The sequence below is a fragment of the Penaeus monodon genome, chromosome 1 (genome assembly GCF_015228065.2).
Source record: "Penaeus monodon isolate SGIC_2016 chromosome 1, NSTDA_Pmon_1, whole genome shotgun sequence".
NCBI classification, from domain to species: domain Eukaryota; kingdom Metazoa; phylum Arthropoda; class Malacostraca; order Decapoda; family Penaeidae; genus Penaeus; species Penaeus monodon.
The window spans coordinates 20,302,080-20,319,944 of NC_051386.1; the positions used below are offsets into that span (position 1 = coordinate 20,302,080).

Genomic DNA, 17,865 nt, shown 5'->3' on the forward strand with positions numbered 1-17,865 from the left:
ACAGAACTCACACCTAGAGGACAAATAGCAGAGCACCACAAATCAACCAAAATATGTAAATGAAGCTGTTCACATAAAATGCAAGTAAAATATCTCCGCATAAGATAAAAAGAAAATGAATTTAAGTCCACCCCTCAAGGGGACCCCTCATGAGGGGAGGATTGTTTCTCTCCCCAACATATTTCAGCCTTACCATGGCCAATAATGAAGACGTTATACCCTTGTTAGGGGAAATGGGGCAAGCCTCATCAAATAGCCCCACCAATTCAAACTCTCCCGATTCCCCGACCCCTGGCTCTCCTTTGACCACGGCTTCGAACAATGCAACAACTACCCCCTCCTCAATGCCTACTAGTACGTTATTCAACCAAGTCAATTCTCAATCTCCAGGAGACATTCCTACTCTCCCAACATGCTCATCTTTTATCACCTCTAACCCCACAACTTTCTTCATCAACTACCCCATCCTCCATTATTACTACTTTACGGCCTTAATGTTTACCTTCATGATACTACCTCCAACAACACTACTTCCTCTTCTACACGCCCCTGTCCTTCTATACCCCCATCTCTACAAATATCTTAAATATTCTATTTAGCCCAACCAAATGGGACCAATTTTACGTAATCCCTCCCACAGCTCTCTACTCTGACAACACTTTCCTCTTCCAACAATGCCTCCAAAAACAAGTAGGCAGTCTCTTTCCGAAGCCGACACGACCGTACCCGTCTCGTCACAGTAACATCTGAAACCCAAGCTATAGCATTATCAACGCTAACTGATCTCTCCGGTAACCCCCTTCCTGCAGAACCACATCCAACCCTCAATACTTGCACTGGAACTTATCTCCCCAGCAAACTGCCCTATCTATAACAAACATTAGTCAGACTGTGCAGAAGACTTACTTGCCTGCCTCACGGATTATGATGCAATCCATTCATCCCAGAGGTCATCGTAAGAACCCCAATAACATTGCCAAAATTACTTTCCGTAGACATGACCTTCCCTTTAATGGTTACATTGGTGGAGAATCCCTCCCTGTCCGATCGTATTAACCTCCTCCCTGTCAGTGCCAAAATTGTTGGAGTTTAGGACATCCTGCCAAACATTGCCGTTCCACAGCCAGATGCCCTCTTATATGCCCAACCTAGTCATACTCGCTCTGCACAATCACGCTCATGTGCCAACTGTGGCGGCCCCCATAATTTTTATAGGGGCTGCCCCACCTACAAATTTGTGAAGTGGCAACTCTCAGATTCAAACTTGGACTCACTATACGTGAAGCCGGACAGGAAGCACGTCGACGAGGTTTTTCTCTTACTCCCTACTCCAGTAATATCGCTCGTTCTGCCCCTCCCCCTCCCTCCCAAGACGTTCCTACACCCTTCCCTATACCTATCCCTTCTACATCCTACTTCCCCACTTCTACCTCCTACCTCCCCCAGTCAAATTCTTTTGCCATTCTAAATCCAGACACTCCAACCTCTACTGCAGCCCCCCCCCCCCCCCCCCCCACTACCCGAAGCAGACAGACTAAACGTTCCACCCCTCCTACCACACACCCAACTCCACCTACCTTTGCCTCTACTCCTCAGACACTAGTTTCCCCCCCCCCCCCCCCCGCCCGCCCTTCATAAGAAAACCTTTGTCTCACAAAACTTCCCAACCCAACTCCTTTACAGAAACTCGAAGATATTCAAAATTATGTACTTGGTCCCGGACAGACACCAAGACCCCTCACCCACACTCATATCCCATACCTTTTGCTCCCTCCACTCAAAGTGACTGCTGATATCCATCCTCCTCGTATTCCCCCTACTCCTTCCGATACAACACCTTCCCCTCTCATTCCTTATCTCACCCCCTAGCTCCTTCCCCTTCAAATTCTTCAACACACACTGTAACTGTTATCACTCATTGATCAACTACTGTATAGCTCTCCTACACTAGAATATTTGCATACATATCCTTCACTTGACCTAATCCCCTTAACTAACCCTATCTTAACCCATTCTCTCATCAACTCCTTTACCTACCTTGAAAAGCACATTAAACACTTACACAAGTGTTCCACTAGTAGCATATAACCTTCTCAACCCCTTACTGTACCTTTCTATAGTGCTACATGACCTTAGATGTCTAGCACATTTGTTTTGCTTTTAACCATGAACTATTTGTTTTCTTTATAATCTTACCATAACAGAGTCAAAAGTATTTATAACCAAAATTGCAATTCTTGCTAGTAATCAAGTTAAGTAGGTTATCTGGGAACAAATTCAGAAACCAAATTACTTCAAATCCATGAAAAACGATAAATACACGAAAAATAGATTTTATAATCTATACACATCATTTGTTGCACACTGAATTACTCATAGCAAAAGTGTACTTATATACCCAGTATAAAAGACAACCTTGTTTAGGCCACATAATTTTTCATTAAGAATTTAAAAATCATGCATTTTGCAATACAGCATCTGTTTCCACATGAAAGCAACTTATTTTTAGTTCATTATAAAGTTCCAGAAATATCATCATGTATACTTTCATTCCTACTGATAATTATAATTGCAAATAAAGGTTCCTCTGCCGCACACTCAGTGCTTCATAATATTTTATCATATTTGGCCTTACAACAAAGAACACCTTGGATGTAATTCCATCTGGAAAATTAGGCTATTTGCATTTTCCCTTTTAAAATCTTAATTGCAGCATCAAATAATACTTATATTCTATATAATACAGTAAAGTAATTTGTCAACTGCTTTTTTTCTTGGAAAGAATCATTATATACTGAACTTATGATTAAATCGTTTTACATAATGAATGGTTCTGACAGATTTCAATATTTTATGAAATGCTGCAGGCAAACTTTTCTCCATCTCTATAACAAAAGTAAACCAACTTCTGATGACTTAGCACATAATGTTAGAAGCAACACATGCATATAACTGTCTAGGAAGAAAAATTCAAAATTTTTCTAGCCAAAAGCTATGGCAAAAGTAAATTTGCTCAAGGAACTTTTTTCCACTTCAAATTCATTTTCTTTTTTTCTTTTTTGTCCAGATATCAACTATGTCTCTACAAATATATAAAATAAACACATTTAGGGAAAACCAAACTACCTTCTAGATATAAATGTGTATTTAAGGGAATGAGTCATTTACTTTCCCTCACATACTATAAGAAAATGCTGTGTAATAATTGGTAACTAGTCCAGTAAATAATTTTTGAACACAAACTTTATGCAGTTAAGTACAAAAGACTCGTACACTAACATCTACCCTGGAAATGTTTGCCATCAGCTGTTAAAACATAAAATATACATGGACTTGTGGTACAAGTGACATCTGTGTTTCATTTTTTTCCATCTGTTTAGCATTTTAGACACTGACTGTTCATCAGTGGAACACCATTTCTTGGCAAGTTTTTGAAACACTAGGATACCAAAAGTGAGACAGAGAAAACATTTTGCTTTCTCACATATTGAAAGGATTATACAAGTCTTTAATAACAGACCCAACAGGTATATAAACTGACCACTCCATCAACACAATGCAAAATGTGAATTGGTACTGTAATGGGGCACCTAGGCCATGTCATACTTCATTCACTGATTATTGCTATTAGTGTTGTGAAGGTTAGGAGATGCAATCAGAGACTGAGCAGTAGATAAAGCAGATTGATATTTCATCACGGGTAATATGGACTGCTCATATTACCCTTGAACTGAGAATGCATATACAAATCTAAACCTCAAAAGTAGTTGATGGGTGGGTTATTCTCAAAACAGAAAAAAAGGACAAAAAATTTGGAGGGTTCAGAAGACAAAGGAAGAAAAGATAGAGAATAAGATACATTAACTGTTACATGAGGCAAACGTTAAGGGCAGGAACAGGAAAGTATCAAAGTGGGGGGAGACAGCAGACTGAACTGTAGGGAAGAGGGGGAAGGGGCCAAAGTTCCCTGAGTTGTTCGTGCAACATATATTCAAGTGCACAAGAGAGGCTAAGGCCACGTCACCTTTACCAAAAATTCTACTGAGTAATCAGAGGTCTTGATATCACACACATTAGTGTTCCTTTTTTTTCCTCAAAGTTCTTAAGATATGAAAAACAGTCACACCTTAACCCAAGAGAGCCGGGTCCTGCCTGAGTCTTCCTCTGAAGTTGAGATCACAATACAGGCCAGGTACTACTTCATAATGTTTTTTGTTTTATACTTATGCTTATGGATTCTTTCTATTAATGACATCACATTTATGACCAAAAGTTCCACCCAAATTTTGTCTGAATTTCTGATATATATAATACAAACAAGAGAAATCACAAATTTATTTCACTAAGAAAATCTTGATGGAGAAAAGATAAAACTACGGAAACAGTGACAGGGATGTTAAAAGAAATCCATGATGACATATTGCAAAAAATAACAATCTCCATATTTACAGAAATCTCTTACACAGTTACTAATTAAGGTTAACACCACTCATTAACAAATAGCATATTTGTATTGCACAGTGATCAAGATTTTTATCACAATAATAATAATACAAAACTAAGCAAACTTTCACTCCAGGAAAAGCACATCAAATACTTACACAAGTGTTCCACTAGTAGCAAACCTTATGACCCTTTGTGTGAAAAGGCTTCTTATAACCATAAGACAAAAATTCTATCCAACTGCACCACTCTCCCAAAGTCTTCATATAAAATTTCATTTATGAAAATTAAAATCAAGAGCCCTAGCTATTTCTTCATATTGAAAATGTATAAAAGAAATTTTTTGTATAAAGAAAGCTCAAAAGTGCAGCTGTTACATTTTTTTAAAATATTAATTTTCAAAAATGTTTGAATTTCATTTCTTCAAACATTGCCTTTACACAAAACCTTGTATCTTATTCCTTCAAAACTATGGTAATTAGACAAATTACACATACATGCACATACACACAAATGTACACACACACACACACACACACACACGCACACATTTACAAGACCAACTGTAAGAGCAAATAACTTAGGAGATTATGAAGATGTAAGCACAATGAAGATATTCCAACTGGAATCATAATCTTATTTCAAGGCTGGTCATCACTTTGATGGTAGGTTCCCTGTGTATTGTAATTCCCACTTAATAATGGAAATCATAGCACAACAAAGTAGATTCAGAACGACAACTATCAGGGCTTGGGTGCCTTTATAAGGATATGTGCATCAATCTTACATCAGCATCATTTTGAAATCATACGACTTCCTGAATGTCAACTTGCCAAGTTAGTTTATTACTCAGTCAGTATCACAGAGGAGAAACAGACCTACTAATATACTGTGCATGAAAGTTGAAAGCAAATGCACCAATCAATTAAGAGATTCTTATCACTGGCTAAAAGATCCACAGCTATTGATATATTTTTAAAAAAATGAAGAGGTCAATCTGAAGTACTTCCTGATAAACCATTTAATCCAAATCCAGATACTAAACATATGAAACGTGCATCTGATCTGAAGACAATAATACCCATTTCATACTAACCCAAGTCACTTCAACTTCTAGCAAACTTGTGTCCCACATATCCACATCAACTTCTGCATGGCATGATACCGTGATGTAGAAAAAAAAAATGTCTACTACTTCTCAGGTTGTGTTGTCAATGTATTACATTGCACAATCACATTTTCATAAGTGTAGTGTCACATTCCCATAGTTATAAACATTATAGCATCCTGGAATTATCATGGTTTCCTCTCATTTTTGCATTAAAGTCAATTTCGGAATGTTTTATTAGTAAATGTTCCATACTGTCTACTGGCTCTCTTTGCCTGAAAGTAATCGGATTTCCCAAAGAAACTTGGGGAAAAATAATGCTAAAATATATAGAGGAAAAAGTGGGACAGCTGGAAGTTACTGACATGAATTTCGTCCAAATGAAATATTTTATTATTTCTACATTCTAATAGCAATATCCCTCAAGTTATAAAAAAAAGATAACTATACAACAGAAAATAAATAATATTCTTTAAAAATTCAGCTCATAGATTAATATTCTAGTTACATTGAGGATCATACATATCAACTTCAATTTTGTTGTTGGTACCACTGCTACACGCTGCCTCCTGGTCATCACAGTCAGCAACATTCTTGGGTGCACCATTGTCTACGAAGGCAAACTTCTTGGGTAGGCTAAGATCAAATTTTGTGCCTGAAAATTGAAATAATTTTGGTTAAATTCTGTTTTAAAAATAATAACCTACTTTATTCGGTTGTCAATGGGTAATATGTCTTACTCCTAAAAAGTTTCAATAAAAGTCTCTCTCTACTAGAGAGGAAAGTTATATCTTTATGCATATTCATATAACCTTCATTTTATGGTCCCAAAGCCAAAACAAATTTTTCTTAAAAAAAAAAAAAAAAAAAAAAAAAAAAAAAAAATAAATATATATATATATATATATATATATATATATATAATATATATATATAAATATATATATATATATATATATATATATATATATATATATATATATATATATATATATATATATATATATATATATATATAAAGAGTACCTTAAATCAGTATAATACATTAATATTGAAGAATAATCCTTATTTTCACATTTTGGGTTAAGGATATTGTATTGAAATTGCTATTTCAATAAGTATAACGTATTAAAAGCATTATGACATTAGTTATTTGTGAGACATATTTTCAACATTCAGAGTGTACACGAGGATGATTAATGCAAATTGTTATTATTTATTGAAAATTATCTGCCACATCAACATCTAAAGTAATTGACTTTCAAAATGGTGATAGCGCGAGGCTTGAGGTCTTTGCCCCCAGCTAAGCAAGTGCTATATGACATCAAAGGTCATATGGCGCAATGGTAGAATAGAGTAATGAAAAGGTTTAGGAATGAGTTAACAATTAGGGTAAAGTTACTGCTTGAACATCACTTGAGGGTAGTGATAAGGGTAGAGAGGGGGAACTGATGGAGTATAGTATAAAGTAAAGGTTGTTAGAAGGGTAAGAAGTCAAGACAGTAGAGAGCATTATGATAAAGTATTGTGGCAAAAATGGAAAAAAAACTGTTTAGCAATTAGAATAAGAGGACAGAACTAGGAGATGAAGAAAGGGAAAAGAAAAGGAGAAGAAAAGACCAAGCAAAATTAGTTATGGCAGGGGCTGAGGACCAAGGTAGTGGTGATCCCCTACATTGGGCCTCAGTCCCGGTCTCCTAAGGGAAGTTTTGGGAGACAAAGGTTTTCTTTTGAAGGGGAGGTGGGGGAAGAGACTGGTGTCTGAGGAGTAGAAGCAAAGGTAGGTGGAGTTGGGTGTGTGGTAGGAGAAGGGGTGGAACGTTTAGTCTGTCTGCTGCAGTTAGGTGGTGTTGGGGCTGCAGTAGAGATTGGAGTGTCTGGATTTAGAAGAGTGAGTGAGTGAGTGAGTGAGTGAGTGAGTGAGTGAGTGAGTGAGTGAGTGAGTGAGTGATGAGAGAGGAGAGAGAGAGAGAGAGAGAGAGAGAGAGAGAGAGAGAGAGAGAGAGAGAGAGAGAGAGAGAGAGAGAGTGTGTGTGTGTGTGTGGTGTGTGTGTGTGTGTGTGTGTGTGTGTGTGTGTGTGTGTGTGTGTGTGTGTGTGTGTACATCATTTATACATAAGGTAGGAGGTAGAAGTAGGGAAGTAAAATGTTGGAAGGATAAGTATAGGGGAGGATGTAGAAACGTCTTGGGAGGGAGGAGCAGGGGCAGAATGAGAAGTGAGGAATAACAGAAAAACCTTGTCAACGTGCTTCACGTAGAGTGAGTCCAAGTTTGAAACTAAGAGTTACCACCTCAGACTCAAATTTGTAGGTGTGGGAGTGCCTATAAACCACATTATGGGGGCCACCACAATTGGCACATGTGCGTGACTATGCAGAGCAGTTTGATCGAAAATGACCAGTTTGGGCACATATCCCACTCGCAACAGGTGCTTCATAGTATCCTATTTGCCGGGTGACAAATTTAGTGGCGATTGCCCTTGGTCGTGACCCCTCCGCGTGCTTATTCACCAAGGGCAACCAAATCAGAGCGTAAGCTCCAGTTTTACAGCCTTGAGATTATATTGAAGTTGAGAACCAAACAATGTTTTGCAGGTTCGTAAAGCTAAAATGCAGTCTCATCACTTGTTGAAATGGAAGGAAGTATTAGTATAGAGTCCAAACTCTCTTATAATGCCATGTGCATTACTCTCAGTAACATATTTGACCACATATTGTGAGGGGAAATCAGAGATTTATCTATTTATCTTATTTTATTTATTATTATTATTATTATTATTTTTTACATGCCACTCCTCATATAGTGGTGTGCCAATCTTTGAAAACACCCGTAGGTGCATACACTGATGTTGAAGTTCAGCATAATTTCCCAGGTTGGGTCACGCCAAGTCCATCGCCTTGTCCACGCTCATTGAACAGCGGCCTCCCCTCGTTCTCTGCGCGCTTACACAGCACCCGTGTACTTTTAGCCGCAGAATCCAAACCGAGATTAGCATTCCCCGATCCTCAAGCAAAGCACTCATCCATCTACTATAGCCTCTTTACATGACCTCATGACATAACTAGTGGTTATGTGTAAAAAAATAATAATAGTCAAAATCATCTTAACCCATTGCCAACGGGTGGCATGTATGCACATGCCATGGCATGGCGGGACTATCTGCCGGGGGCGCGTATGCACATGCCATAGAGTATGTATGGACATGCCATGAGTTTTTTTTTGTTACAATCACGGCAAAAGATTATTTTTTTGCCAGTGAAAGTGTGATTAAGTCGGTTTTAACACTCATTTTTACCATGCAACAAACAAAAAAAAAAATGCAATAAACCGACAATTTCAACTCCATGATGCCGCACACTGCTTATTTTATTCGGACTATAGACCGAATAATGATCAACTATGGAGTCTATATAACAACAAAAATACCCTTCAGTCTCGATTTATCAGGAAGTTTGGCAAGTAGAGACTGTAAAAAAATAATGAAAACTGAAAATACAACATATCTTCGTAGTATTACGAAGAAACGGCATGGGATGCTGGTATTTGGCATGAGTGGTCGCGCATGCTAGGGCGACGATATAAGCCCCCGGCAGCGAGGCCCCGGCCTCTATGAATGCTACCCGTCAGTTATGGGTTAAAACTATCCATGTAAACATAACAGATATCCCCGAGGTCCATTACATTACATCTGACGGGTGACACACCCGACAGGCAGAACAGGAAGAACAGTGTCACACATATGAGACACCCAGAAAATAAGCCCTTTTCCGGGCGTTACACGTGTGATGCCCGGGATAGAGGGCATCTGGCTGTGGAATGGCAATGTTTGGCAGGATGTCCTAAATGGCAACAATTTTGGTACTGACAGGGAGGAGGTTGATTTGGTTGGACAGAGAGGGATTCTCCACCAATGTAAACATTAAAGGGAAGGTCATGTCTACAGAAGTAATTTTGGCAATATTAGTGGGGTTTTTATGATGACCTCTGGGAGGAATAGAGTAGCACTGTACTGATACCATATCATAGTCTGTGAGTCAGACGAGTAAGTCTTTTCCACAATCTGACCAATTTTTGTTACAGATAGGGCAGTTTGCCGGGGAGATGGAGACAGTTCCAGTGCATGTATTGAGGTTCTGCACAAATGAGGGGTTACCAGAAAGATCAGTTAGAATTGATAATGCTATAGCTTGGTTTGCAGATGTTACTGTAACAAGACGGGAATGATCAGGTCAGCTATGGAATGAGACTGCCTACTTGTTTTTGGAGGCACTGTTGGAAGAGGAAAGTGTTTTCAGAGTAGGGAGTTGTGGGAGGGATCACAAAAAATTGGTCCCACTTGGCTGGCTAAACAGAGTATTTAAGATATTTGTAGAGACGGGGGTAGAGGTGATAAAGATGAGCATGTTGGGAGAGTAGGAATGTCTCCTGGAGACTGAATGTTAACTTGGGTGGATAACATACTAGTAGGCACTGAGGATTGGTAGTAGTTGCGGCATTGGGAGCCATGGTCAAAGGAGAGCCTGGGGTCTAGGAATCAGGAGTTTGGATTGATGGGGCAATTTGATGTAGGGGCAAGCCTGATTGCCCCTAATAAGAGTATAACAATTTCATCATATGGCACAAAGTCAGCCTTTCATCCTTTCAGCACAGCTCTCACACCTTAGGAAGTGGATAGTAGAAGGGGTTGGGAAAGGACAGAAAAAGCAGGAGGGGAAAAAAGACCATGCAAAATTAGTTGAGTCAAGGGCTGAATCCCAAGGCAGGGGAATTCCCCAGCATTAAGTCCCGGTCCTTGCCTCCTATGCCCAACAACAACAACAACGGGATGGGGGGGAGGGGGTAATTGTATATTCAGGATTTAAATTCTGAATAATGATTATTTCAGTTTGTGTTGGATTTGACCTATCCATGATTTGGAACCTCTACATGTCACCAGTAATCATGTGGAGACGACATTATGTAAGTTTAAAGGTCTTGATCATTTCCATTTTATGAAATTTATTGTATTTCTTTGGAACCATGATACAGCAGCTATGATTTTATCTTATTTTAGTATTTTCAGGTACGGATTCTATTGTTTCATTTCTTGAACATTGAATTGATTTTAAGGATTTTATTAGGTTTTGGTTATTCTCTTTACTAAGATGGGTGACATAATTATCTAATAGTGCTACTGAATACTTTTCTGATTTCATGTATATCCAGATTAACCCCTTCCCAATGGGTCATATTACAGGCCCCATGACATACTGCTTGGTGTATGGGGTACAGCGGTACACTTGGTGAGCTGCCAGGATGTAACCAGAAATCACCAGAGTTTATGATGCTCATAGATTTCTGATATTCATCAGTGTTAGGTTAAAAATCATAAACTTTTATTTTCCCAGTTCCTAGACATGTGATTTTTATAAAACTATTTCAGGTTAAACCTTATCAGCAATAAAGGTTTAACAACAGTTGCTTCTTATTACTGGTGATCCAGTTCAACATAAATCTCATGTGATGATGGAGGAGCTCAAGAAAGATAGGGCTGTAGCCAAGAGAAAATTCACATGGAAGGTGAAATTATTCTCTGAGTGCATACTCAGGGAGGAACCAGTTAAGGTGAAACAGGATGCCTATGATGAGGTTTGTGAAGCTTATAATACTGTTGAGGCAATCAATACGAAAATGGCTAAACTCCTCGATAGTTGCAATGATGATTGTGATGAAAAGAGAGGAAAATAAAAAATATATATGACATTGAAAGTGTGTAAAATCATGTAAACTCAACATTAGTTAAGAAAACGAAGTCTCTTAAAATATCCAGAAATGATAGTGATAGTGTCAAACTGAAGGTGAAACCTCTGGAACCTCCACAATTTAGTGAGAAAATAAGAGAATATCCTACTTTCTGTAAAGATTATGAGAGATTTATGCAAAGCACTTATGACATGATCTGATTGATGCCACAAGTCCTTATTTCCCACTTGTTACCATCTTTGTCTGTACAATATATCCTTATCTCTCAAACTTAGTCACATCATTTCCCACTTTAGTGACAGCAAGACACACTGTCCTTCCTTTCAGCTCTAAATTTTGAGCCATTCCCTCAACATTTGCTTGTAATCCTCTTCAACACACTTAATTACCTCTGATGATTCACCCATTAGACATTGCTTTAATGCATATATCCATATGCATTAAACTGGGAAGAGATTGTGAGGCCCCATGGGAAAATAGATTTCTTTGTTGGTTCAGATTATTGTGGTGTACTGCCCAGGGTTTTTGAGACTGGATAATATTCAGCTGATGGGTAATCCATTTGTTTAACCCTTTGCCAACAGGTGGCATGTATTTACATGCCATGGCATGCCTGGACTATATGCCGGTGGCATGTACATACATGCCATGGTGTACGCATCTATGTATGGCGATGCCATGAGTTTTTTTGTTACAACTAAGGCAAAATATAATTTTTTTGCCACTGAAAAAGTGATCAAGTAGTTTTTAACACTTTTTCTCATTTTTCTTATACTATGCATTTCATTAAGGCTTCTCGGGCTTCCGAGGTTAGCGTCTAAAAAATTACGTTGGTAATCGACAACATTGGCCAGAAATATTATATAGTATTCACGAAGTGATGATGTAAAACCATGTGAAAATACCAATATGTATTTTGGTAAGTAAGTAAAAAAAAATAAAAATAAAATAAATAAATAAATAAATAAATAAATCACGTATTTATAAAAACACTGAACATAAAATTATATCTATATGGAAGTGATAATATAAGCCTGTTGAAACTAAAGTTTATCTTATAAAATAACTTGAAAAAAATGCAAAAGAAAATACAACAAAACCTATGGTTTCAATGCCATGATACCACACACTGCTTATTTTATTCAGACTATAGAGTGAATAATGATCAACTAAGGAGTCTATATAACAAAAATATCCTACAGTCTTGATTTATCAGAAAATAATAATACTGAAAATACAACATAGGTTCTTAGTATTACGTAGAAAAGGCAAGGGATGCTGGTATTGGGCATGAGCTGTCGCGCATGCTAGGGTGACGATATGAGCCCACGGCAGCAGGGCCCAGGCCACTATGAATACCACCCGTCGGCAAAGGGTTAAGGAGATCCCATCCTTTATTGAGAACTACAAATAGGATTATATGTCTGCATCTGTGTTAACCATTTAGTTGGTGTGTTTCATGTTAATGAAGTAAACCTAGAACAGGACAAGAGTGACTCAGAAATTGGAAGAGTTCTCTGTGCTAGAAAATCTTGGTATGTGCTGTAGTCCAAAATGTGGTAGTTGTAAATGTGGGAATTACAGGAAGTAATAAATTTACTCTTAAGGAAGAAAGAGAAGTAGCCTTAATCAATAAAGAATTAAGTCAGGATCCAAAGAAAAATAGATGAATGGTCACATACCCATGGCTTAAAGATCCTGAAAAATTACCAAATAATAATAGTGTCTTATGCTAGACTAGAGTCTACTGAGAAGTGACCAAACAAATTAGTAGATGTATATGTCAAAGCTTATCTGGTTCAAATTACAGCCTAAAATATAGGGGACTGGTGCATTATATATCACACCATGAGGTACTGAATGAACCTCAACCCCCATTACAAATATATTCAACTCATCAGCCTTGTACATGGGGTATGTTCTTAACCCATTACTGATGGGTCACGTGTACAGGCGTCATAACATGCCGCTTGGTCTGTGGGATACACGCGACATGCCAGAGCGCATGAAGCAGGAAGTTATGCTTCATGTAGTGGACGCCCGCACCGAGTGTCTGGTCGTTTATTACGTCATTTATTACGCTCAGAGATTTCTGTTACCCATCGGCATTGGGTTAAGAAGTATTGGGCAAAGAGACCAGATGTGCTGAATGATTTACTAGGTATGCTAATTAGACTCCATCAAATGTCAGTAGCTTCTGCTGGTAATATTAGTAAAATCTATAATTCTGGGTTTTGGAAATAGATCAACACACTCACAGCTTCTTATGAAGGGATATGGATACTCAAAGAGAACCAGATCATTATGTACTTCAAACAGTAATCTTAGGAACAGGCCCAGTAGAGTAATCTCTATGATGGCTTTACGAAGGCCTGCAGAGAATTTCAATGACTAATACGCTAATATACTGGATATAATTATTAAGAATTCCTATGTTGATATTTTGCACTCTGTTTCAAATGTGTCTGAAGCTACACATATGATGCAAAAGGCAGAGCAAGTTCTTAAGTCTGAAGGTCTTCAAATCAAACACTGGATAATGTCAGGGAATCATGGGAGTGTTAGGGAAGATATTAACTTGATAAAATCTGATGATGAAAAAGTATTGCGTATGATGTGGAAACCTATAGAAAATCAGTTTACATTCAGAGTAGGAATTCATTTTTCAGAAAAGTAGAAGAAAGTTCACACAGCACCAGACCTGAGAGAGGATGAGATACCTGAAGCATTCCCTACTTACTTAACCCATTATTGCCGGTTCACATGTAGACACGTCATAGAAAACGGGTCTCTTGGCAGGGTAAGCTTGTACGTGTGGCGACGAGGGGTAAGCTTGTACGTGGGGTGACGCACCAGAGCGAGTGGAGCGGGACGTACGGCTTCACGCAGCGGACTCCCACGCCCACTGTCTGGCCGTTGCCAGATATCACTAGATTTTAATTGATCTCAGTGAATTCTTATGCCCGGCAATAACAGGTTAAATAAACAAATGATGCTAACTCAAATTGCATCACTATATGATCCTCTTGGTCTAGTTATACCATTTACTCTGCAAGCAAAATTACTGATGAGGGAATAGGCTACTCATAATCACTCAGGAAAAGGTGAAGGACAACCAGGTTTGAGTTGGGATGATTATACCCAACTTTGTGTATCTTAATTGGAAGACTTTGTTTAGTGAGATGTACCAATCAGAGACTATAAAATTCAGATGTGTCTACCCAGAAATAGCAGTGGGAAAGCCTACACTGATTATATTTTCAGATGGATGTGTTCAGACATATGGTACTTGTGCTTATATTAGATGGGAATTAAAGGATGGTGGATTTGAATCAAGCTTGTTAGTTGCAAAGAATAGAATTGCTCCAACAAGACAGTTATCTATTCCAAGGTTCGAGCTGTGTGGTGTTGTTCTTGCAAGTAGAGACAGGAGTACCATTGAAAAGAAAATGGACTTCACATTTGGAAGAGTTATGCATATAATAGATTCATTGATTGTTCGCGCTCAGATACAAACAGAATCATATGGCTTTGGCACTTATGTAGCTACGAGAATAGCAGAGATTCGGATGAGGACCCAACCTAAGAAATGATGGTGGGTAGGCTCTGAAAATGATGTAGCAATTCTACTACAAGATCATTCTCACCTTCTGTACTAAGATGTGACTCAATCTGGCAAAGGGGTATTGAATATCTTACACGTCTCACTGATGAATGGCCTATTAGCCAGATATGTGATAGGGAATTACCTGATTGCATTGGTGTATTAATGAAATGTGATGCCAAGAGTAATGATAAGGAGCAGGATGTTATAGATGTGCAGTGATTTAGCAGCTATAATAAACTAATTAGAACTACTGGTAGAATATTTGCTGCATTTAAATTGAAATCATTCACTGGTATAAGAAATATTCCATTGCAAGAAATGTTGTCAAAAGCAGAAATGTTCTGGGTAAAAAGAGTTCAGCTAGGCCTTGGAGATAATTAGCTAACAATATATAAGAAATTGGGTCCATGTGAAGACCCGAATGGTGTTATTTTAGTAGAACAAGAATAGCCAATTGGCTGAAGGACAATTGGAATCAAAACAGATTTATTCTCTTACCTGGTAACCATCTGTTTACACAGCTGTACATAAAGAATGTACATGATATCAATCATGCTGGAGTAAATTTTGGGTACCTGGAGCAAGAAGGATTGTTAAATCCATAAGGGAAATGTGTATTTTGTGTGGAAAGTTGGCCAAGAATGTTGTAGGACAATGCATGGGCAGATACCTAGTATTAGATTAAAGCCCTACTATACATCATTGGATCTCTTTGATCCCTTTTTCACAAGAGACACTGAAGCGCAGACCCAGAATCAAAATGCATGGTGTCATATTTATCTGTATGACTGTTCACCTGTATTTGGCTGAAGGTTATGACACAGCTTTCTTGCAACATTCTGAAGATTTGTTACAATCAGAGGTTCTCCAGGGACAATATATTCTGACAGAAAAACTCAACTTGTTGCAGCCAATAAGGAGCTCAGGTTGATGGTAAAAAAAGTGGGATTTGTCAAGAATTCAGATTTTTGGCTCAGATAAGGGTTTACAGTGGTCCTTTAATAAATTAGTTGATGCACCAAGGATGAATGGCTGCAGTGAGTCACTGATTAAAGTCAGTGAAGAGATTATTCTGTTGTCAGTTGGGAATAATATCCTTAGTTTTGGGGAACTTCAGACTGTGCTCTTTGAAATATCTAATTTAATGAATGAGAGACCAATACTAATGAAGCCAGACAATGACCCTACTTTAGGATACTTGTGTCCCAATGACTTAGTTCTGGTAAGGGCTAGTAGCAAAGCTCTATTTGGTCCGTGGGATGATGTGAGTAACCAAATGAAAGAGATGGCAGCCAGACTATTTCCCAACTTTAATCAAATACATGGAATCTAATACCTGGAGATATGGTACTTGTGCAAGATAGCAATAGTGTTCTTGGAATTTGGAAAATTGCAGAAATCTCCGAACCTCTGGTCAAGATGGGAAGGTCCAAGATGTGACTTTGAGATACAAATTAAAGAAACCGGGTAATGGTTATACAGGCCAAGAGGATTTTTTTGTAAACAGGTTTGTTTATTGTCTTACTGTACTCCTACCAGTAGAGGAAAAAAATTCAGTAAATATTTAGTAATTATTTATCATTCTCTATGGGGGAAGTGTGTTGAAATTGTTATTTCAATAAGTACAATGTAATAAAAGAATTATGATATTAGTTATTTGTGAGAAGTATGATATATTTTCTTTACTCAAAGTGTACTCAAGGATGATTAATGTCAAGGAGTCTATTATATGAAGTATCCCTTTGTAGTTTTGTTTTGGCAGCGCATGGGTGTTGAAACGTGCTGTCCAGTCATGCATTTTTGATGAGGAATTGTGAAACTTTATGGAATTAACTTCTGTGAAAAATCAGATTTATGGAAGATATGGCCTTTGCTCATTGTTCTGAAGTAATTTTGTTAATTTGAGTGTCATAGTATATATGGATTATTACAAATTTTCCAGCAGAGTTCAAGGTGTCATGGGATAGTACTTTCTTGTATTGCATTGTTGGCATTTGTAAAGAATGTAATTGTATATTTAGGATTTGAATTCTGAATAATGATTATTTCAGTTTGTGTTGGAATTGACCAATCCATGATTTGGAACCTAAGCATGTCATCAGTAATCATGTGGAGATGGCATTATGTAAGTTTAACCCCTTTCAGACAGGTCACATGTAAAGCCATCATAACAAACCACATGATCTGTGGATGGTGCTAGAGCGCATGTAGTGGGAAGTTACGCTACATGCAGCAGACTCCTGCACCCAGCGTATGAATGTTGACAGAAATCAGAAGAGTTTATGATGCCGAGAGATTTCTGATACCTGGCACTTTTAAAGTTCTTGATCATTTTCATTTTATAAAATTTATTTTATTTCTTTGGAACCATGATGTGGCAGTTATGATTTTACCTTATTTGAGTATTTTCAGGTACATATTGTATTATTACACTTCCTGAACACAGAATGGTTTTAAGGATTTTTAGGCTTTGGTTATTCTCTGTATCAAAATTGGTGACATAATCTATCTAATAGTGCTAATAAATACTTGTCTGATTTTATGTATATCCAGATTAAAATTCATCAAGTTTTATTTTGCCAGTTCCTAGGCATGTGATTTTTATAAAACTATTTTAGGTTGAACCTTATCAGCAATATAGGTTTAAACCCGTTATTCCCGGTCATAAGAATTCACTGAGAATAATTAAAATCCAGTGATATCTGGCAACGGCCCGACAGTGGGGGCGGGAGTCCGCTGCAAGAAGCCGAACGTCCCGCTCCACTCGCTCTGGCGCGTCGCCGCACGTACAAGCTTACCCTGCCGAGAGACCCGTTTTCTATGACGTGTCTACACGTGAACTGGCGATAACGGGTTAAACAGTTGCTTTATATTACTGGTGATCCAGATAAGTTAGCAATAAAGGACATATTGTATGTCTAATGAAAAAATAATTATACAGATGACCAAAATAATAATAATAAA

General features: G+C 37.9%; 1 protein-coding gene across 2 annotated transcripts in view; it reads right to left on the minus strand.

The window, feature by feature from the left end:
* Window positions 1-3,130: 3,130 nt before the first annotated feature.
* Window positions 3,131-17,865, minus strand: part of LOC119568428 — a 39,191-nt gene continuing 24,456 nt past the window's right edge. Inside the window, exon 20 of one of the 2 annotated variants that reach the window (XM_037916988.1) lies at window positions 3,131-6,206. In XM_037916988.1, coding sequence (XP_037772916.1) covers window positions 6,052-6,206 — 155 coding nt within the window. In that variant the 3' untranslated portion in view covers window positions 3,131-6,051. Of the gene's footprint in view, window positions 6,207-17,534; window positions 17,701-17,865 lie in introns of those variants that run through there. The other variant, XM_037917057.1, reaches the window with a different exon arrangement.